Source organism: Zootoca vivipara, chromosome 9 (genome assembly GCF_965207765.1).
Source record: "Zootoca vivipara chromosome 9, rZooViv2.hap1.1, whole genome shotgun sequence".
In the NCBI taxonomy this organism is placed as follows: Eukaryota; Metazoa; Chordata; class Lepidosauria; order Squamata; family Lacertidae; genus Zootoca; species Zootoca vivipara.
Genome location: NC_142592.1, coordinates 71,543,974 through 71,566,597, shown reverse-complemented (window position 1 = coordinate 71,566,597; position 22,624 = coordinate 71,543,974). Strand labels below are relative to the sequence as shown.

The window sequence follows — 22,624 nt, the reverse complement described above, 5'->3', positions numbered from 1 at the left end:
GTTAAGTGAGGCGATGGGAAGGAAGCAGGAGGCTCTGGCAGGGTCCTAGAGCCCTCCTCCTCCTCCTTCTCAAAGCCTCCTTAGTGCGTTCTCAGCCTTGGGAAGGGGGGGCGCTCTAGGACCCTGCCAGAGCCTTGTACCTCCTTCCCAAAGCCTGTTGCCTCACTTAGCTGGCTTTGGGAAGGCAGCAAAAGTGATGGGGCCCCCTCTCAAAGTTTGGCCTCACTTTCCCCCACCCCAAGCGACAAGGCAGTGTGCGGCCCACAGGTTTCATGTTGAAGTACTCGTGGCCCACTTGGGATGAAGAGTTGGGCCGCCCGGATCGAGGGGGAGGGGGGCAGAACCCAACCCTGTCCCTCCCCATAGTCCTCATTCCACAAGGAAGGTGGGGGGGGCAGCCACAGAGGCCTCTTGCTCCACTCAACTTGGCCACAATTGCTAGATGGAATCGCCATCCCTATTCGGGGGCAGCCCCTCCCTTGGGGGCCCATTTACAGGACCTCTCCCTCAATCCTTTTTGAGAGGGGGAGACCAGGATACGTCCCAGGATTTCCAATGTAGCCACAGCCTGGTTTTTTCAGAAAGGGAATCCAACCGCATCTGACTGACCCCTGACCCAGATGGAAAGGCTGAGCTACATGGGGAGGGGGGGCGGTTTGCCCAAGGAGCACAGTGGTGTGTCCCCTCCCACAACTCTTTCCCCCCAGGAGATGATGCCACAGGTGCCCTGACGTCACAGAAGCCCAAATTGGAGCAGCTGAAGAAGCAGGAGGAAGCCGCCCTTGGCCTCAATGGAAATATTTCACAATGTGCAGAATAACGGGGAGTCACAGTCCCACATTTTAAGGAGAGTATTTCCAAAAGCAAATTGGTGGTGGTTTCTTGTTTTTTTGAGGGGAGAGACCCACCAGAACAGAGCCAGACCTTCAAATCAGCCTAGAAGCTGCTTTCGTCAGTCCCAGGGACTCCCCAGGGCCCGATTTTCCAGCTCAGCTGTTACTGGCAACCAGCAAGCAGCCACTGAAGATAAACAGAGAGTGGCTCCCCCCCCCCAGATGCCCCCTGGCTGAAGGCAGTTCCTAAGTCCCCTCCCAGGGCACAGCCAGGGCACAGGGCAGACGCCAGATTCTGCCATGGCTGAAAGGAGGAGGAAGAGCAGCCATTGGGCCAAGCCTCTCCCTCCCCTCCTGCCAACTTGCCCGGCAGTAACAAGAGGAGCCCAGCCTGAAGGGAGCTGCCGCCGCTGCCTCCAACCTCCAAGGCTGGCAAGAGATTCAAAGTGCAAAGTGTTGCAATTCCTGCATCCATTAACAACATTACAAAACAGAGCGGAGCCCATCCCATCGGGGGAAAGCAACCCGCTTCCAGGAGCCTCTCTGGCCCTCCGGAGATGCCCGGCCAGTGCCCCAGTTCCTTCTAGGGGGAGGCTGCTGCTTCCTCCCCCCGAGCCCAGCGCCAGCAGCCCCAATCCCAGGGGCTGGTGTGGTGCCTTCGGGAAAAGAGCAGGCAAGGCCAAGCAGAGGCTCCTTCCCTGAAACAGTAAGAAAAACAGTGTGGCGAGAAGACCCTGCCTTCCGGCCGCTGCCTCCGGGACCCTCCTGCTTCCTCTTGCCAGCCAACGTTTCCGGTAAGGCATTATTGCTATACAAAAGGCTGTCCCAGTGTCCGCGGAGCAGCTCCTGCCCTCCAGAAGAGAAGCTGGATCCTGGAAGCAAGAAGACAAGGGGGGGGGCAGGACGCCCGCCCCAGAGAGTGTGCCAGGGACGCTGCGGTACAGGAGGCGGCGTCCGTTGGGGGGCGGAGGCAGGACACCTGGGCGGCCACTGGCCAATGCTACATGTCAACTGCACAGGGAGGGCCTCCTCTCAGAACAGGGTGGCCACCCTGACGCGGCACCTCGGCTCTCGAGCGCCAGTCCTCTCGACAACGCAGCATTTGTGATTCAAAATTAAATTAGGTTGTCCAAAGGAGGGCCAGCTGCATCCCCACCGTCTGGGCCCAGGCAGTCTGTCAGGCCGGACCGTTCAAGGTGGGCTCTCCTCCCGGCAGCGGCTCCTCTGTCCTGCAGAGAGGGGGAGAGGGGGAGGCGTGAGGGGCTGGCCGGCAGACGCTGCCCTTTCAGGAGAAGCTTCGCCCAAGGATGCCCATGGCATTCCCTCTGCCACTGAGGGCCTGGCTGCCTTTGGCACCTGCCAGGGAGGTGGGGGCCCAGGGCCAGGAGGGAGCCTTGTGGGGGAGCCTTAAGCGGGGAGGAAGCAGCTTCTCCCCACAGAATCAGAAGATTGTAGAGTTGGAAGAGACCCCGAGGGTCATCCACTCCACCCCCCCTGCAATGCCTGGCCACCTCTGCTGAGAAAGTTCCCATGGAGTTGGAATATCTGAATGGTTGATTAATCTGGTCTGGTAGAGTATGTAGACTTGGCAGATCTCACATGGAGAATTAAAGATAATTCTAAATAGACACTTATTTCTAATTGGGAAGTTCTTAAAAAAAATCTCAAAAGTAATTGTTGCAATCTAAATTCTGTCATAGCCCTTGAACAATTTCTGTAAAAGATTTATGGAAGAAAAAAAAGAATCCAGTATAAAAATAACTTAACATTGATTAACAGAAAAACTGATGCATCAAGTTTTGTTACTTTTGAAGAAATATGGAATGAATGGGAAGTCAACTGTATGTAAGGAAAAATCTTTTTTTGCTTATAAGTATGTTTATAATTTCCTTTCTTTCTTTTTTCTTTTCTTTTTCTTTATGAGGTGTATGAATAATTGTTTTTGTCTCTATGACAATACTTAATTTATATTGTTATCTTTTGTTGGTTTATGAATAATAATAACAATAATAATAAACTTCCAATGAAGAAGACCCCACTGTCCAAGGGACAGAGCCCAGCAAGAGTCTCCCAGCACTAGCATCTCCTCCCAGTCCAAAGGTGGGCCAGGGAGGGAAGGGAGCAGCAGAGCCAGCCCACTGGCTGCCTCAAGCGGTGACCCCCAAGGACCAGCCTGCCCCTCCTCTGCGGGGGGGGGGGATATTTCCTGAAGGGAGAAGCCGGTGCAAAGCCCTGCAAAGCCCGGTGGGGGATCCGGAAAGGAGCTCTTGCAGAGTTTGCCCCCCCCCATTGCGGGGGCAGCAGCAGTGGGGCATTTTGCCTCAGGTGCTGAAAGGCCTTAGCCTGCCCTGGTAAAAGCAAGCTGGCAGAGGCCACCCGGCAGGCAGGGGCTCCAAAGGGGGCGCCTTCTGCTACTGCCCCATCCTGTGAGGTGCCCTCCTTCCCTCTGCCCTCAGTGGCTTCTGCCCAGGCTTCCTGTGAGCCATCAGATTAAAGCCTACCTGGATCCTCTGGTTTTCTCTTACTTGCTTTTATATACCTTTAGGGTTTTTTTACATTGCTGCTTTACTGCCTTTAGGGTTTTTTGGTTTTGTTTTAATGATTGTTTTTGTTCCTTAAGAGATTTTTGAAATACAAAGTCGTTTATAAACGCTTCTCCAGCATTGCAAGGGGTTAGACTACCTGGCCTCTTGGGCCCCGTCCAACTCTGCAATGTTATGACCCTATAGCATAAAGGACAGGAAGGAAGAAGCAAGAGCAGCTCCCGTCGGCTCACTCCTTTCCCCTCTTTGCCAGGCAAGACGCTCTCAGGGCAGCTGTGACTTTGTGACTTGATCCCTGCAGACACAACACCCCAGGCTGGCAGGCTCTCTCCAGCGCGCGCGCGCACACACACACACACACACAGACACACACACACAACCAGCCAGGGAAGACCCAGAGATGGCACAGCGGCCAGCACTCCCCACCTCACCTGTCTCTCTTGGCCTCTGGGGTGGCAGCAGCAGCAGGGGCAGGAGAACCCGGCAGGAGACCCTCAGGCGGCATGATGGCAGCAGGGGCAGTGCTGCTGCTCAAGGGCTGGGGGGATCCACTCTCCACGGTGCTGGGGGGCTTGTCTGCGACCTGGGAGGCCCCCATGCTGTAGGGAGAGAACGGAAGCTCACATTAAAGAGCACCCAGGGGGGTCCCTCCTGGGAGAAAGCAGACCCTGACGCTGCTCTTCCAAGGCAGGTGGGGGCATCAGCCGCAAAGGGCCAAACACCCAGAAACACCACTCCCCGAGGGGGGGGGGCACAGAAGAGGAGGAGGAGGGAGAGGCCCAACCACCTGCCAGAATGGAAGCCCTGAAAGTGGGGCCCCCAAATCCTGGTCCCAAACTCATCAGAGCTCACACACACACACACACACGCCCTACTCCCCACAGAAGGAATGTCCAGACCCCCCCGCAAGCCTGCCCTGGGGTGGAAGGGGGATTTTGAGGGGGCTCAGGGGCTCCACGCTGGAGGGGAGGGCAGTGCCTGCCCTCCCATGGAAGCCGAGGCAGAAGCAACCTGGGGATTGGAAGGAGCGCACTAAGGCAGAATCCCACCCTCTCCTCTGCTCTGGCCCATCCTGATCCCCCTGGCCCCTTCCTGGCATTTGAACCCCCCCAAAAAAACCCCAATCCTCTGACTCTGGGTGGCTCTTCCCACTTTCTGAGCCCTGGGTCAAAACCTCCACGCAAAGCAGCATTTGGGGCAGCTGCTGCCGCCACCTCAGGGCCGCCCTTTCCTGTGCTCATGAGGAGCTTTGCCCCACCAGCCCCCCCCTCCTGCCCCCCAACAGGCTCAGCAGCTCTGCCCCCCACTTGCGGACCCCAAGCCAGACACACTCCGCATATATATATATCAGTATAAAAATGTATGTGATAAAGACTTCTTCAAAGAAAGTGATGCTTTGAGGAATACAGTGGTACCTCTGGTTAAGAACCTAATTCGTTCCGGAGGTCCATTCTTAACCTGAAGCACCACTTGAGCTAATGGGGCCTCCTGCTGCCGCTGCGCCACCAAAACACGATTTCTGTTCTCATCCTGAAGCAAAGTTCTTAACCCGAGGTACTATTCCTAGGTTAGCGGAGTTTGTAACCTGAAGCATTTGTAACCCGAGGTACCACTGTAAATGCCATTCAGCCCTGAGGAGGAGAATGGGGCCACCTCCTCCCAGGCCCCGCCTGCTCCCTGGGCCAGGCTTTGCTTTCCCTTCCCTGCTGCTGCTTCCCCCCCTCAGATGGAAACCAGAGCCTCCTTTTTCCGCCAAAGGAAACTCCCTCCTGCAGGAAGAGGCTTCCCTCCCCCTGCTCACCTCTGGGAGGGAGAGCCCTGGCAGGGCCCCCAATGGGGCAGCCCAGAGGAGCAGCAATGGCCTCCCACACCACAGGCCCATGGGCAAGAGAAACGCTCCCGAGGGGCTCTGAGTGGTGCCCGTGTCAACCAGAGCAAATGGCTCAGGCTTGGCACAGCCACTGCCCAGCTGAAGGGCAACAGGAGCAGCTGCTTCATCCGATGCCTCTCCTTCCTCTGGGAAGATGGAATAAAATGGCCTTGCTGCTGCTGCTGTCGGAAGGCCACAGCTCACCAGAGAGCGGCCAACAGGCCATTCCTTTGGCAGGTGCCCCAGCAGCTCTCAGGGCCAAGGTCGGGCAGGAGGAGGCAAGAAAAGCCTGGCCAGGGGAGAGTGCTGGTACCGGGGGGGGGGGGGGCTGCTGAGCCACCCAGGTCTGCACCCATCCTGGCCTGAGGGGTCTTCCTGATGCTGCTTGCTAAATTAATAGGGAAAAGATTCCCACAGCCATACTAGATGCCAAACACACACGGCTTCAGGCTCCAGCAGAGACGGGGGGGGGGGCAGTCCCTGGGCATACACCCCACCACCCAGCAGTCCACTGGTCCAAACTGGCCCCCAAAGCCACACAGAGAACACAGGCTGGATGCAAACAGCAGCCATGCCAAGCCACACAGGTTCCCCAGCAGCAACCAGGCCAGCAGCCCCCCTCCCAGTGAGAGCTGCTTTTCCAAACCCCAATGGAGAAGCTTCTGCACCCCTGAGAGGGGCTGAGCCCAGGACCCACACACTGTCCACTTTCACGTCTGGCTCTGGAGCCGCTCCCGGATGACGGGCGAAACTGAGTCCAGCCGCTCAAGCAGACTGCAGTGGGGCTGGGAGGGCCAGATATTGCAGAGGGAGGCCTCCCAGCTGGGTTAGTGGGCAAAGGATCTGCTGAAGGTGCTCTGGCAAGCAGGCTCCGTTAGTGGCAGGGCTGGTGGGGCATCTGGCATCATGCTGGGGGCAGGGGGCATGCTTGGGTGTGGGGGGGGAGGAGGAAGCCCCAAGCCATGCAGGGTCCAGGAGGAGCAGGCATGGGAAGCAGCGCCCCCCGCCAGGAGAGCCCTAAACATCCACAGGGACAACGCAGCCCCACTGCTCTCAGGCCAATGAGAAGCTGGGGCTCAATGCTTCCTGCAGCAGCCAAGGGGAGGCTGTGAGGGGCCAGCGGCCAGGCCCCCTTGCGCTCCTCCCTGGCCAGAGGACCCCTGCTGGCCCTGCCCCCCAGCCAAGGGCCTTGGCAAACTTCTGCTCAAAAAGGGGTGCAGTGCAGCTGAGCAGAGGCCTCGAGGGGTGCAAGGGGGCCCCACACCTTTCTTCCGGAGGGAGAGGGAGGCTCAGAGCAGCCCCTTGGCCAGGGATGGAGCTGCTCACCACATTACTGGAGCAATGCCGCTGCCATCTAGACAGGGCAGGGCAGGGCAGGGCAGGGCAGGGCAGCCCCAGCAGCCCCCACCCCCCGTCTGCCTCCTGATTCAGTTCCTGAGTCTGACAGCAAAGGAAAGCAGCAGCAGCAGCAGCAGCTATGGGGGTTCAGGCAGAGATGTATAAAGTGGGGAGGGGGCAGGGGCTGCTCAGAACACGCAGGAAACAGCCGAGCCCCCAAGCCAGAAACACAGCCAAGACCTGGACTGACCCCAAGAAACATCAGTCTCCTTCAAGGTCCCCGTTCTGCAGGCCGAGGGGGGTGGGTCATGTGCGACAGCCACAGGAGAGCTGCAAGCTCCTCTCAGGCTGAGCCGCTGCCTGATCCAGGCAGACCCGAGATGACTGAAGGCTCCTGGGAGAAGCCTGGCTGGGGGGGGGGCGGGGCACAGGATCCTGCCCATCTCACACGCTCCCTGCATCCACCAAGGGAGAAGCTGGCTGAGCTGGAGAACTGGTCCCCTTCCACTCCAACCTCAGTTACAAAAAGGCTGCTCTTTGGATTTGTGAAAAGTTGGGGTTTTAACTTTGAAAGAAATTTGCCTACTTGTTCTCTAGGGTGATGTGTTCCCTGTGCAAAGAGCTCCCCCAACGGGGCAGCTTCCAGCCAGCACTGCAGAGGAGGGGGGACAGGTCCTCCTTGAGGGAACTGCACTTTAGAGACTCCCCCTTCCACCCCCTGCAGCTGTGGTGGGGGTCCCTGGGGCGGCTGGGCAGAGGCCCTCTTCTCCCTCTCTCTCTCCCTCCTTGCAGAACGAGCTCCTGAAGAGGTGGAAGAGGCTGCTAACTCAGGGAGGGAGGGAGGGGGGGACCTCTGCCCTGGTTGCCCCTGCAGGGAAAAGCCCCCTTGGCTAGCTAGGTGCCACTCTGCGTCTCCTTTGCACAGAAGTGCATTGTCCGGTGGATGTTTGGAACCCTGCAGTGGGGGCCAGGATACATACCCTCCAGCGCCAGGCCTTATTATTCTGAGCAAGACCCACAAAGAGAGAGAAAGACACAGAGAGAGAGAGAGAGAAAGGGAAAGATAAAAATGGCTGCAAAACCAGCCCACCCTCCTCGCTTACTCACTGTTGGCCCCACCCATCACCCCTCCCTCTCCACTAGGGCACCCAGAATGCCTCCACCAGCCAGTCCCAGACCTCAAAAGCACCCCTGAAGCAGAAGCTGAGGGGCTGACACAGCCCCCAACCAGGAAAGCCACCAGGAGGAGTCCACTAGGTTGCAGGCGAGGGAACACGATCCACTCTGGCAAGCGGACTTCCGACCCCATCCTCTGCCAAGGCTGGAAGGTCAGAGCAAGCCCCAGAACAGGTGCAGGGAGTCCAGGGGGGAGGTCCTCCTGCATGAGTGGACCCCACCCCACCCCCACCTGGCACTCTGCTGACTTCTGCCTGCTGGGAGGGATCAGGGAAGCAACTGGTAGAATCTCCTACAGTCACTGAAAGAAATCAAGCACAATCCCATTCCCCCCCCAGCATTTCACATGCCATCTCAACACGACAAGGAACTCTTGTGAAGGAAGAAGGGGCTGCTTCCACCTTTGGCATGGCAGCACCTGGTGAGACTTTCCGTACATCCCCGTGTACGGGATCTGCGCCCCACATCCAGTGAGAGGGCACTCTCTGAGCTCGCATGCCCACTCGCCAGGGGCCCCTTTGTGGGTCAGCTGAGGGGGCAGGGCTGGCCAAACCTCAAGTGTTCAGCACGACTCCTCTGCTCATCTAAAGCCCCCCTTTGCAAGAGCAGTAGAAATTTCAGCATCAGAAGGAATGGAAACATTGGCGGCAAATTTAGCAGGTAAGAAACAGGTGTCGTGCCCCCCCCCAAAGCCTCCCTCCACCTGCCCTGAAAGAGGCTGCCCAGGGCTTCCCTGGCACCTGCGGCAGTTTTGCTGTGGGAAATGCTCAAAAGAGGACTGCAACCTCTTTGCATTTGCAAGAGGAAAACTATGAACAGGCCACGGACCACTTGGCTGCTCTTTCGGCAAACAACAGCACCGGCAAAGTCCACATTCATCTGAAGACCCCCTTCCTCCCTGCCCCCAACCGGCTGCAACAGGGAGGAAATAAGGAACTGCAACGGGGGGATTTCCAAAGTAAGGCTGCTGCTCTTCCCTCTGCCCACTGCCAGCCAGGCCTGCCCAGGCCACAGCACTGATTCCAGGCAACAAGCCAGCCCTGGCGCAAGGGGAGGTGGCATTGGCAAGGCCTGTGGCCACCAGAGGGACATGGCCGCCACCTGAGAGCGGGACCCCACTGGCCACTTCCAGCTTCAGCACCACAAAGGCCACTTTCCAGAGTCACCCTTTTGTCCTTCCAGCTTGCTGGGCTGCACATTGTACCTGAAGATACAAATTTATACCTAAAATCTCTGGAACTACAAAAACACAGCCCAAAGGAATGACAACAAAGGAGACTCAATGAAGCTCAGTGGCACCCAGGAAGACACTCAAGAGAAGCTGAGCAAATGCCGTTTTTTCACGCCTACAGCAAAAACCAGCGTGTCAGCGACAACCTCAAGCCTTTTCCGGGCATTTGCACCCCAAACCTGCCCCCGCCCCACCCCTCAGGCCATGGAGCTGACCCTGCTTGCAGATAACCTCCTCCCCCCACACGTCCTCACCAGCAACAGCCAAGCCACAACTGCAGGGGCCAAATCCGGCAACAAACCAACATGCCAACTCTGCCCCTCGTCCACCCAGGGTTGGGGCTAGGCAACACCACCACACAAGAGCTGACTATGTTGGCCTCTGGCTCATTTGCCCACGGGGCATTATCTGTCCCCAGGAGACTGCCAGTTTAGCTTTCAGCACGTAGCAGCTCTGGGAAGATCCTGTTTCCATAATTCCTAAAAACGATCATTTTTCTGATCTTAAGCTTTAAGTAGCCTCTCTTTCGTCCTTTTTGCTGCCATGTGTCCCCATTTGAAGGCAGCACTGACAAAGGGCCCTTTTCTCCACAAAATCTCAGGCCACGAGAACTCGGCGTTATTCTCAGAGGGACGCAAAGAGAAGGAAAACCGCTCAGGTGGTGCCTGAGAAGCCTCTGTTGGTGGTTTCTCTCCCCTGGCTGCACAGCTTCCCCTGAAGGGCCCACCTGGGAGGCCTCCGAGGAGCTTCTGGGCAACTGAGCAGGAGTCAGAGGAAGCCCCAGAGGCCTTTCGTCAGGGAAGGGGAGCTATTCTTTGGGGGGGGGGGACAGCTCTTGCAGGGGAGGCTTTTCTACACCTCCTCTCTGGACCAGCACAGCACCCACTGCTCTGAGGCTCCTGCAGCCCAGAGAGCTGCTTGGTGGCGCAAGCTGCGCACTGCCTTTGGGGAGAAAGGGCGGAAGCAAGGCAACATGGCCTCTCCAGGCCCTCTTGCACCACAAGCCTTTTCCAGCCCCTGCCGTGTCTCGCATCCCCTCCGGAAAGAGGCTGCCCACCTGGGGGTCTCTGCACAGCAGCACCAGCATGGCCCACCCAAGCTGCCAGAGGTGGGCGCTCCTTGGCAGCCCACTGCCTGCCCGAGACCTGCACACAGAGCAGGCTGGCCTTCATCCCCACCCCCCCCACCCCGCTGGCCTTTGCTCCTCCCCCCCTACTGCTGCCCCCCCCTCACACCTGGTAAAGAGCGCCTTCTCGTTCTTGGCATCCATGGTCAGCTTGATGGTCTCCTGGCCTGAGCCTGTGCTGATGGTTTCCGTGACAACACCCGCCTTCTCCTCCTCTTCCTCACTGTCCGAGCCGCCAGAGGAGCTGCTGTCTGAGGCCACCAGAGGCGCTTTCCGTGCCACGCAGACGTTCCACACGCAAGGAGAGGCAGCGCTGACTGGACGGGGGGAGAGGGTGTGAGGCCCACCCTGCAGGGCTCTCCTAGGACGCCAGAGCAGCAGCCGCCCTGCTGCCTCCCAGGACACCCCAATCTTGAAAACGGGGGTGGGGGATGTCCTGAGTGGCCAGCTGGCTGGACCGGGGGAAGTGCACCTCTTGATATGGGGAGGAAGGACAGAGGCAGGCTGGAGAAATGGCCAGTCCCCCTCCCCTGGTCACTCACCCACAGGGAAAAGGGCCTGGGAGCTGCCCTCACAGCCTGAAACGCCCCCCTCACAGGAGATGAGCCCCACCAGTTGCCTCCCCAGCTCCAGGGGGGGGGGGAGGAAGCACTCACAGTTCTTGTCCTGGATTTGCTTGGGCTTCCCTTCCGAATTACTGCTCTCGGGATCCACGGGGGAACTGCACCTGGGCCCGGCCTCTGAGCTGGAAGGGAAAAGGCTCTGAAGGGGGGTGTTGCTCACGCTGGAAACGGGGCTGCAGTGTGATAGGATCTTGCCAAGGGGTCGGCAAACTAAGGCCCCCAGGCCGGATCAGGCCCACCCGGCTCCTAAATCCAGCCTGCGCCGCGAAGCCAGAATCCGCCGGTGGCGGCGGCGGCAGCAGCCCCTGGGAAGGGAAGCGCAGAGGCTGGGGCTGGGGAGGACTACTTGCCCCCCCTCGCCTCTTCATCCAGCTCTCCCCCCCCCCGTGCCGCTTCTCTGGCCCGCCACAAGGTCTGAGGGACAGCGGACTGGCCCGCTGCTGAAAAATGTTGCCGACTCCTGATCTTGCCTAAAGCCCCGGGGGGGGGGCACCAGCAGGAAGAGAGGGAGGGCCGGGGCCTCACTGGCCTTGGAAGGAGGGAGGGAGGGGGGGAACTGTCTGGCTGTGGACAGAAGCCAAGCGCTGGAGGAGACAGACCTTTGACCTGATCAGGCCCGTTTCCCATTCTCCGTTCCACATGGTCATCTGTGTCCCGGAGGACAGCTGTTGCTCACTCACCAGCAAAAGGGCTGGAAGTCTGTGAACTTGGCCCAGCCTCTCTCTTCCGGGGTCTTTGCGTCTGGGGTGGCAGAGTCCCACACGCTGGATCCGACATCCATGGCCACACATGACGTTGGGCCCTTGGCGTTCACTGGCTCAAAGGCAGTCGCCCACCCAGACCCTGCAGAGATGCAATCGGTCAGCAGCTCCTCTGAGTCCAGCCTTCACCAGGTGGCTACAGGCCTGCATCGCTGCAACTGCCAGGAGGAGCCTGGCTCAGCCGCCAGAGACATAGCTGCCAAGTTATCCCTTTTTTTAAGGGAGTTTCCCTTATGCTGAATAGGCTTCCTCGCGAGAAAAGGGAAAACTTGGCAGCTATGGCCAGAGAGGGGAGATCACAACCACAGGGGGATCAGCCAGCTGGGGCTGAGCAGCTGCCTTCAGACAAGGAGCAGCTACAGCCATGGCCATGGGACGGGGGAGGAGACCAGGGCTCATATTATCCAATTGACAGGGGCAACCTCCCGCTGAAGGGCTGTCTTGACTGCAGCTTGGGTACTCAGGGCGGCTTCTGGTGCCCGTAAACCCTGTGGCCAAGGAAGATGCTCTATCTGCCCAGCCAAACTCAAAGCGCCCACCTTGGTGTGCAAAGCCCTGAACTGCCCAGAAGCAGGTAAGCCAGGGGAGCGCCCAGGACACGGCTCCCTCTAGTGGGGAGGGGGGGAAGAGCCTTCTCTGGCACTCGCCACATGGGATGACCCCCACCGTGGGGTGCTTCTGTCCCCAAATGAAGACCAACCTGCTCAGTTGAGCGCCCCCTGACCCTTGTTTTTACTAGGCTTTAGTGAGGATTTCTGCCTTTTTATTCCTGACTGTCAAATGAATATTGCTGGAAGTAATTGCTACCATTTACTACAGCGTGAGGCACTTGGCAATTCTTTTGGGAAATGAAAAGCAGCACAGAAACCTTTCATTCATGAAAATGAGCAAAGCCCACCTGCTCAAGGCCGCTGGTCGCAGGAGCAGCTCCTGGCCAAGCCCCCGTGGCTTTTGTTCTTCATCCCCGACTGGCCGACCAAGGGGGAGGGGCTGCCCTGCCTCGGCCTGGAGTGATTCTCCTCCCACAGCTCCCTTCTTTTCCAGCAGGCTCTCCTGCTCACCCCCAAAAGGCATGGTGCTGTGGCCAGGCAGCCGTCCAGCTGGCCAGCCCCTCCAGATCCACCAGAAAGACCTGCTGTGCAGCGGTCCCAGGCTGGCAGCCACCCCCCCTGCTCCTTCAGAGACCCCTTACCTTCAGGAGGGGGCTCTGTTGCCCCTCTGCCCTCCGGGAGGCTGCCGTTGCCCTCGGTGTGTGCAGGAGGCGACGGCTGTGGCACAGCAGCCCGTTCGGACTCCTCCTCCCCAGAGTCTGGGCTGCCTTCGTGGCCTCCGTTCTCCAGGTCACTTTTGGAGGATCCCTCTGACGTGCCAGAAATGCCAAACCTGAGCACAGGAATGGAAGGCAAGGCAGCCATGATGCCCCTGGGAGGCAGGGGTGGCCCCTGCAACTTCTGGGATCAGCCCCCTACTCGGACACTCTCAGGACGCCTGGGTGTGCACTTCAAGGTCCTGTAAACTGACCCCCCGCCGCCCAACCAGGCCACCCAGGTGAGACACGGACTTCCTGCTTCAGAAGGAATAATCCTGTGAGCCCCTCAGTTGAGAAAATTGACGCGAATTTTAAGAAGGAATCGGGTCCATTGTGCTTCAGTCACCACAAGCAAATAGGAGGTCCCTCCATCACATATAGAGGAGGTGGTCAACTCTCCTTCACTGGAGGTTTTTAAGCAGAGGTTGGGGGGTCATCTGTCAAGGATGCTTTAGTAGTTGAGACTCTTGCATTACGGAGGGGTTGGACTAGATGACCCCTGGGACCCCTTCCAACCCTATGATCCTCTTGCCCCTTGGACAGACCTAAGGAGAGGCAGAAAGCCCCCTTACCGCGTCCTGGACTTGACTTGGGCGGTGTAGCTTATTTCTTTCTCCTCCCAGATGTCTTCCTCTTCCTCGTTGTCATCAAACTGCTGGATTCGTTCGCTGCAGCAGGCTTCAAACAGGGAAGCGTTGGGCTGCAGCAAAAGGGGGAGACGGAGGGTTAGGATTCGGGGGGCTTCTAGAGAAGCTGCTGCCGCAGTCGCCTGCCCAGCTCTGGGCCTGCACCTCTCCCTCCAGGTGCCCAGGAAGGTGCTGAATAGAGATGGCAACCAGGGGCACCAGAGGTGGGGAAGAAATGCAGTCCGTCTCCAGCGGCTGCCCCAAGAGACGGCATCCTGGGATGCTCTAGATCCTCCCTCTGCTCTGAGCTAAGACAGCCTCCTGCCCTCACAGAGGCGACGCCAGGGAACAGCATCCTCCCCAGGGAACATTCCCCCCTGCGCTGCACAAGCCGATTCCTCAGGAGGTGGCAAGGAGAGGGAGAGCTGCATGTTGCCCACATGCTGGTGGCACTGCAGCCCCAACTGCCCGGCAGCGTGGCCCAGCGGCTTCACTGGAGGTGCTGAACAGCGCTGGGGGCAGGGCAGGTCGCAAGAGAGAGGCCGCAAAGTGGAGCAAGGTGGCTCCCCCGACTGAGATGCCCAAACACACCGAGCACAGCTACTTACACTGTCATCGTCGGCATCAATGTGGAAGTTGATCTCCGCAATCCTGTCAAAAGGTGCGCTGGAAAAGAGGGAGAAAGAAGCCCATTGGGAGGGGGCCAGAAGCAGCTCCCACCTCAGGGACCCTGAGCAAGGAAGCTGCTCTTCAGAGGGGATGGGCTAGCCGACCCAACCAGGCTCTTGTGAGGATGGAGGGCAGAGGGAGGACATCTTTTTATCGGCTCATATGGGACCAGCATGGATAGCTGGCCCTGGAGAACACTGGATTTTCCCTACCCCTATAGTTGTGACTCGTGGGCTGCCATTTAATTTCATTCAGATGTTAATTTTAAGCTGTATTTTAATCATTTGATTGTGTTTTTAATGTATCATATATTTGGTGTTAGCCACCTTGAGCCTACGCTAGTAAGGTTACGCTTAAAATTCTACAAGGCAGGCTTAGGCAGTATGTGGACCGAGAACTCCCAGAAGTGCAAGCTGGATTTCAAAAGGGCAGAGGAACCAGAGACCAAATAGCAAACATGCGCTGGATTATGGAGAAAGCTAGAGAGTTCCAGAAAAACGTCTACTTCTGCTTCATTGACTATGCAAAAGCCTTTGACTGTGTCGACCACAGCAAACTATGGCAAGTTCTTAAAGAAATGGGAGTGCCTGATCACCTCATCTGTCTCCTGAGAAATCTCTATGTGGGACAAGAAGCTACAGTTAGAACTGGATATGGAACAACTGAGTGGTTCAAAATTGGGAAAGGAGTACGACAAGGTTGTATATTGTCTCCCTGCTTATTTAACTTATATGCAGAATTCATCATGCGAAAGGCTGGACTAGATGAATCCCAAGCCGGAATTAAGATTGCCGGAAGAAATATCAACAACCTCAGATATGCAGATGACACAACCTTGATGGCAGAAAGCGAGGAGGAATTAAAGAACCTTTTAATGAGGGTGAAAGAGGAGAGCGCAAATTATGGTCTGAAGCTCAACATCAAAAAAACCAAGATCATGGCCACTGGTCCCATCACCTCCTGGCAAATAGAAGGGGAAGAAATGGAGGCAGTGAGAGATTTTACCTTCTTGGGCTCCTTGATCACTGCAGATGGTGACAGCAGTCACGAAATTAAAAGACGCCTGCTTCTTGGGAGAAAAGCAATGACAAACCTAGACAGCATCATAAAAAGCAGAGACATCACCTTGCCGACAAAGGTCCGTATAGTTAAAGCTATGGTTTTCCCAGTAGTGATGTATGGAAGTGAGAGCTGGACCATAAAGAAGGCTGATCGCCGAAGAATGGATGCTTTTGAATTATGGTGCTGGAGGAGACTCTTGAGAGTCCCATGGACTGCTAGAAGATCAAACCTATCCATTCTTAAGGAAATCAGCCCTGAGTGCTCCCTGGAAGGACAGATCGTGAAGCTGAGGCTCCAATACTTTGGCCACCTCATGAGAAGAGAAGAATCCTTGGAAAAGACCCTGATGTTGGGAAAGATTGAGGGCACTAGGAGAAGGGGACGTCAGAGGACAAGATGGTTGGACAGTGTTCTCGAAGCTACCAACATGAGTTTGACCAAACTGCGGGAGGCAGTGGAAGACAGGAGTGCCTGGCGTGCTATGGTCCATGGGGTCACGAAGAGTCGGACACGACTAAACGACTAAACAACAACAACCTTGAGCCTGGTTGTGGCCGGGGAGGACGGGGTATAAATAAAAGTTGTTGTTGTTGTTGTTATCCAGCAAACCAGGGGGCTGTGGGGGTTGCAGGGGTCTCTGTCCAAAGCTGCTCCCTTCACCCAGGTCTTCATTCACAAAGAAGCTTCCCAAAGGGGAGGGGGCTCTTCTGCCCTGACTGGTCCCTGCAGCTGCCTGCTCCTCCGCTCCCCCACCCCCGCTGCACAGCATCCTATCCAAGTGGGGCCCTCTGGAGGCCAAAAGGGGACCCACAAGCAGCAGAACAAAGGGCTGAGCGAATGATTCAAGCACTCCCTCACAGGGTCCCCTGTGGCCCCCAGGAGAAAGCCCTGCCCTGCCCCTCTGCCTTCCAGCTCCATTTCCCAGATGGGGAGACTGACCTGCTCGTGGGGTGAAGACCAAAGGGCCGGGGGGGGGCACTCACTTGATGTTGTCATCCTGGTCGGAAAACTCTTCATCGTTGAAGCCAAACTGATCCACAAAGTTGGCTGTCATCTGCTGGATCTGGTACTCCGAGAAGGCCTGGCAGGGGAGGGGTGGGGAGAGGGGAGAACAGCCATTGCACCACTTACACAGCGCTGGCGCTGAGCCCCCTGCCCGCTCCAGTCAGCGCTTGGAAGCCACTTTGTGAACCAAGATGTTCACAGACCACCCCTCCTGAGTGGCTTCTAGCCAGGACACAGAGAGAGGAGCTACACTGAGGCTGTGGAACTCCCTGCCACAGGAGGCCTGCATTGCCCTCCTCCTTGCAAGCGATTGTTACTTCAGCGAGCATTGGGGCCTAGCAAGCGACTGGTGCTCTAATACTCCTCAGAAACCTTGTTTGTGCTCTTTCTGCCTCTTTGAACAGCTGGATTTGAGCAAGTTGTGATGATTTCTATGCTGTAAAGCAGAGTGGGAACAGGGAGTGCAAGGACGGTCCCAATCCCAGCCACCGCGGCTGCTGCAGAGGAAACACCTGCACTGAGGAAAACCAAGCGCTTCCTTCCAGGTGAGAAAAGCCATACCTTGGGCCACAGTTTATGTAGGGCCTTTTCGGTAGTGGGGCCTGCCCTGTGAAACACCCTCCCGCCAGATGTCAGAGAGAGAGAGAGAGAGAATTTGACTTCCTTCTTCCACAGACACCTGAAGGCCCAAGCCCTGTATTGAGATGCTCTGGGTGTGTGGCATTTTGTTGCCGTTAATCATTACATTACTGTATTATTCTTTTCAAGCTGCTCTTCAGGAAACACAGCCAAACAACCAAGATAAACTCATAATAAATCCAAACACAGCGGAGCCATAAAACAAAACGCTAACAGCATCACATTCTCACTACAAGGCCAGAGCCAACTACAAAAGACTTCAACCCAGCACCAAAAAGGAAACTACAATGATGGCGGCGGCAGGCATTCCCCCTCTCAGCCTAACCTACCTCACAGGGCTGTTGTGGGGATTAAATGAGGAGACGGGGTGCGCTGGAGGCAGAGAGCCAAGTACGCCACCTTGTGCTCCTTGGATGCGAGTGCAACAAATACAGAGAAATGATATAAAGCATCCCAGCCCCCCAGCCCCTGGGTGCAAGCAGGTAGAGAACATGCCCAGGGTAAGACTCCCCTCCATTGCCTGCCTGCTGGAGGACACCTGCTTGCTGCAAAGCCCAAGCAATTCACCTGGGCAGCCCTCAGAGAGAGCTCTGCCCAATGGTCACAGAGGGTCTTCTAGTCCAACCCCCTGCAATGCAGCCGCCCCCCTGGCCAGGCAGCAGCAGGCTCTCCAACAGAGATCCTGGACAGCTCTGTAACAGCAACAGCCAGAGGACCTCCTGGGAGGAGCCCTACCTGCTGGAGAGAGAGCTCGTTGGGGAAGGCTCCCTCCGCGTCCTCGTCCTCGCTGGAGGAGTGCAGGTGGTGCGTGCTCACCTGTGAAGGAGAAGGTGAACCAAGGTGAACATCTCAGCCAGCAAGGGAAGGGGCAGGGGCACAAGCCCCTGGCCCTCCCCATTCCCCCCCCCCCGGCACACTTCCCACAACCAGCTTCCTCTGCTGGGAAGTGAGCCCCGTACATGGAGACTCAGTGTATCCTCAGAACCCTCCCAAAACAGGGGGAGGGGAGGGGAGGGCAAGCAGCCCCCGGGAAATCTCACCAAGTCGACCGTATTCCTCCGGTTGGCCTCCATCAGCGTTTCCTCCACAAAGCTCTCCCACCGCCCTCTGCAATCTTCAGGCAGCCCTGGCAAGGAAAAGGAGAGGCAGGCCTGGGTTAGGGATCCTGCTGTGGAGGAAACCCCTGTGCTGCTCCTTGCTGGGGAGGGGGCACGTCCCTGGCCAACAAGGGACTGGCCACTATCAGAGACCCTCCCTCATTATCTAGCCCTCCTGATGGGGCTGGGGGCCCAGGACAAAACGACAGCGCTGCTCAGCCTCGTGTTAAAGACACATGGGTGGCGGAGCAAGGAAGGGAACGGATGTCGTCGTCGTCCCCCAGCCAGGAGAAAGGGACCCCAAAGCGCTTCCCCATGCCTCCCCCCCCAGCCACTGCCCCATTGCTGCCTCTTTGCCCCCTCATCCCTGCTCACCCTGCTTGCTACACACGGCAAAGGGCTCCTCTGCCCTCTGGGCAAAGCAGGAGCCACCGGCCTTCCTCCAAACCCCCGAGACTGCCCTCTGCCAAGAGAAACAGACGGCGTCCCTTCTGCCTGCCACAAACAGTTCCTCAGACCATCACCCCATGAAGCTCCTTAGCTAAGAGAACCTGGAACATGTTTACACAATGACACCCCCCCTCCACAAATTTCTGTCTCATTCTTCACCTCTGAAGGGTTTGCAGAGCAGCTCACATGAAAAACCCTCCCAGTAAGAGCCCCAGAGGATGAAAGGGCAGGTAAGGAAAAAGCAGAACAAAACCAAAGAGAAAAGTGGAGGCAAGCAGCCCGTTGGAAAGGTGCTGTGAAGGGGAAGAGGGTGGGCTCTCCTTCAAGGGGGGAGGGGGGGCATCTGCCAGGGATCCGTGAGCTGCAGCTCCTGCATTGCAGGGGGTTGGACTAGATGACCCTTGGGACCCTTCAGGACTTGCAGCTTTGAGCAGGAGCCAACCATCCTGATCAGGCTGGCCCTGAGACAGAAAGGGGTTGAAAACACTGCTCCAAACTGGGTGTGGGGCTGTTTAAAACCCAGCAGGACAAAGGCGTCTGTGGGTGCGGGCACAGCCCACGGCCTCAGCTTCAGCACCCAAGAGGCTTTCGAGAGGGAGGGCACGGGCGAGGCCTTGCAGCCGCCCAGAAGGGAGGAAGCAGCCGGCTCCCTCTGAGGCCAGGAAGCCGCTGGGGCCTCTCTAGGACCCCCCCCTGATCCTAGAGGGAGGGAGAGAGGGAGCCACCCTCCCCAGACCCACCCCCCCTCAGATGAGCAGCCCAGCAGCCAGACTGCTCTGCAAAGAGAAGGGGCTTGAGATGCCAGAGGCTCCTTCTACCTCGGACAAAGTCGCTGATCTGGGTCTGGACGGGGCCCTTCTCCATATTCTGCACCACTGCGTTGGCTATCCGCGTCAGGTGGCCCATGTTGCCTCGCCTCATTCCGCCTTCTGCCCTGGAAAAATAAACCATGAGGAGCGACTCCACATTGGACAGGTCTCTCCTCAGCTGCTGCCTGAGCCGCTTGTGGGCTGGGAGGACAGCAGCAGCTCAGGGGCAGAGAGCACCTGCCTGGAGTGCAGAACTCCCGAGGGCATCTCCAGCCCAGGAAGGGAACATCCCCACCCAGAGACACTTCTGCCCCAGGAAGAATTTTCCAAAGAGGAGCAGCCTTTTGACTGTGGAATGAATGGGCTCTTCTTCTCTGTGGGTTTTTAAGCAGAGGTCGGATGGCCTAGTCAGTGAGGTTTTAGTTAAGATTATTTTATTGCTAGTACTTATCACCTTTCTACACCCCTCATTGTCTACTGGTTGCTGCATTGTAAAAGGCAAAGGTACAGGGAGCTGTGGGTGGTGCTGTGGTCGAAACCACTGAGTCTCTTGGGCTTGCCAATCGGAAGGTCAGCGGTTCCTGCATTGCAGGGCATGAGGTTGGATTAGATGTCCCTTCGGGTTCCCTTCCAACTCTAGCATTCTACGATACCCTGGACAGCCGCTCTGAAGCCAGGGCAGAATCCAGACTGACACATTACTTAGGGACTGAGGGGTGTCAGGAAGGCCTCACTAACCTCGTAGAGGTGGGACACCCACCCAAGGGACCCTCACCAGGTGGAGATCAGCCCATGACAAAAGGCCAGTGGCATGTCACAGCCTCTTTCCTGCTGGCCCCCTCCAGCCCAAGGGCCTGCGGCCGATAAAGTCATGGCCAGCTGGTGCGGACCCTTCTGGGCCTGTCCTGCATTGCAGGGCAGCTGCCCTGCCTCCTGCCCACTGGCCTGCCAGTGCCATGGGGGACGGGGCTATTTGGATGAATATGTAGAGCCAAGACCCCAGCAGGGGGGGGGGGGAGGAGCCTTACTGCATTTTGTCGTTGGTCTCCCAGGCATCCAGTATCCTTTGGACCAGGCAGCACTTTTGGAACAGCTGGAGGGAAATGAGGAGGGACAGGCACATCAGGGCTATCCCCGAGAGCAGAGGCAGCACTAGGTCCAGCCCCCAACCCTGAGCCCCATCACAGCAGCCAGGGGCTTCTCCACCCTCAAGAGCCATGAAGCTCCATTTCTCCAAGGGTTTAGCACCGCTCCCGCCCAGGGCCTCTCACCCCACTGCAGCCACCCAGCAACACAGACCTCCCTCCCGCCTGGACAGGAGCCTCCGAGAAGTGAGGAGGTGCCAGGAGCAAACCAAGAGAGGTGTCACCAATGGGCCCTTTGGCAAGTTGGGGGTTCTGATCCAGGGCCTTGAACCGCTCCCTCTGCCCTCCGCTCTCCGCCCTGGATGCAGGCAGACAAGCTCCAAGGGCAGCTTGGGGAAGCCCATCCTGGCTGGGCTTAGGAGCCTCCTTACGTGGGTCACCATGATGTTCTCGCGACAGCAGCTGCTGCTGTTCTCCGGGGCTTCCGAGTTCCCCGAGGCTGCGCTCCCGTCCGCTCCCTCCTTCCCTTCCGCCTCACTTGGGGCCAGTTTGCCTTCATTCACAGAATGGGCCAGGATCGCTGCGATGCACAATTCCACTTGGAAATGCAAAAAATTATTCCACGTGTACTTAAAAAACAGGTCCTGGAACAAAACCAAGGAGGCCAGTGAGCAGAGCTTTTCCAAGGTAGAAAGGCACTTCCTCCACCCCCAGAGGGCAAAGAAGGAGGAGCCAGAGCTGCCCAAATGGGGAACTCCTGTCAAAGGTGAGCAGGCAGCCTGACCCAGCGCAGGCCAAGCTGAAGCCTCTCCCCGTCCCCACCAGCCAAGGCGCTCCTCACCAGCAGCAGGTCCATGGTGTTGAGCCGGCACAGCTCCTGGTTAATGCTGGGCGTGTTGGTGTGCAGAAGGGCAGCAACCAAGCGGGCAGCATGGAGGCGAGCATTGCCCAGCGGCTCTTCCAAGACTCCGATGGTCGTCAGAATGGATGCCGCCTGCCGCCCGCAGAGAGAAAAAATGGGCTTCTCAGGCCAGACCAATGTGACGCCCCTGCAGAGAGCCTTGGCTCCTCCTGTCCCCTGCCCTACACCCCACAGCAAGGGGGCTGGGGGTCAGAACAGCAGAGCACAAAGCTGCAGGAATCCTTAACAGGGTGGTTTGTTTGGAGGGAGGCAGAAGTCAGTCTCTGCCTGCACAGAACCTGTACTCAGCCCTTCACCCAAGAAATGCACAACAGGGATGGCAGGGGTTTTTAGGGGACGGATCTGAGCTGCTGCAGAAGTACGCAAGCTTTCAGGTTTCCACCTGATGAAGAGTCCCTTGCACCTCAAAAGATTCTGTCCTTTTCCAATCCCATAACAGAAAGCATTTCATTTTGTGTCTTTTACTCTACAGTGTTTCCTTGGTGAAACTTAAAAAATTCCACAAACCGAGACCAAGTCTGAGCAAAATAGATGCCCGATCCTCCAACACTTCTTTTCCTGGATTTCCCCTCTGATTACCAATGTACTAACTGGATCTGACAGACCCCACCATCACCAATACACCTCTATATTTACACACACAGCCTCCTGGGAAGACTGAGGGAGGGTTTGAGGGCTAACCCTGAGAAGCGGGGGGGGGGGAAGAGAATCTCCCTACCTTGGGTGGGTGCAGCAACAGCTGGTGGAAGTCCTTCAGCCGCGGTTCAATGCCCCCCAGGATGCTGCTATTGACAGTGCAAGACCTTTCGAATCCCTGAGAGAAAGAGTCCACCAGCCCCTCCACACTGCGGGGGAAGAGAGGCAAACCAGGCTCAAGACTCAGACCAAGCAAAGCCCCGTGAGTTGGAGAGCTCTAGACAAGTGGGTCCGCTCCTCCGGCGCCAAGAGGAGGAGACCCTCCGCTGTCAGCACGTCTCACAATATGGAGTTGGTGGTGTTCCAGAGGGAACGTAGAGGGGCAGGGCTCAGAGGGAATAAGTTGGCCATAATGGCATAAGAGGTGCTTGCTGGATGAGGCAAAGGGCCCCATCTGGTGCAGTATCCTGTTCTCACAGTGGCCAACCAGGTGCCTCCGTGAGAAGCCCAAACAGGACGCTAGCATAAAAACAGCTGGCCTTCAGAGGCATTGACTGCCTCCAAAGTCGAGCCCAGCTAAGATGGCTGGCAGCCACCGACGGACTGATTCTCCATCAACCAGCCCAATTCCCTTTGAAAGCCAACACTGCTTCTTGTGGGAGCCAAGTCCACAGTTCAGCGATGTGCTGTGGAAAAGGCCCTTCTTTCCTCTGTCCTGAATGCTCTTCCAGGAGCTGACTGCATTTGCCCGGCTGCTCCTGGAGTGGAGGAGGCACAAAGCCTTCCATCTAGAGGCCTTCCGCCAAGCATCTAG

The 22,624-nt window shown here is 57.3% G+C and overlaps 1 protein-coding gene across 4 annotated transcripts in view; it reads right to left on the bottom strand.

Moving 5' to 3' along the window:
- Nucleotides 1-811: 811 nt before the first annotated feature.
- Nucleotides 812-22,624, bottom strand: part of PPP6R2 (protein phosphatase 6 regulatory subunit 2) — a 46,567-nt gene continuing 24,754 nt past the window's right edge. For 3 of the 4 annotated variants that reach the window (XM_035127189.3, XM_060279356.2, XM_088651773.1), the window contains exons 9-25: nt 21,893-22,019; nt 21,094-21,246; nt 20,684-20,896; nt 20,196-20,260; nt 19,177-19,292; nt 17,852-17,937; nt 17,547-17,627; nt 16,151-16,248; nt 14,045-14,102; nt 13,383-13,510; nt 12,694-12,884; nt 11,421-11,583; nt 10,774-10,862; nt 10,227-10,434; nt 7,565-7,588; nt 3,808-3,975; nt 812-2,062 (exon numbers count right to left, since the gene is read on the bottom strand). In XM_035127189.3, coding sequence (XP_034983080.3) covers nt 2,011-2,062; nt 3,808-3,975; nt 7,565-7,588; nt 10,227-10,434; nt 10,774-10,862; nt 11,421-11,583; nt 12,694-12,884; nt 13,383-13,510; nt 14,045-14,102; nt 16,151-16,248; nt 17,547-17,627; nt 17,852-17,937; nt 19,177-19,292; nt 20,196-20,260; nt 20,684-20,896; nt 21,094-21,246; nt 21,893-22,019 — 2,020 coding nt within the window. In that variant the 3' untranslated portion in view covers nt 812-2,010. The remainder of the gene's footprint in view (nt 2,063-3,807; nt 3,976-7,564; nt 7,589-10,226; nt 10,435-10,773; nt 10,863-11,420; nt 11,584-12,693; nt 12,885-13,382; nt 13,511-14,044; nt 14,103-16,150; nt 16,249-17,546; nt 17,628-17,851; nt 17,938-19,176; nt 19,293-20,195; nt 20,261-20,683; nt 20,897-21,093; nt 21,247-21,892; nt 22,020-22,624) is intronic. The other variant, XM_060279357.2, reaches the window with a different exon arrangement.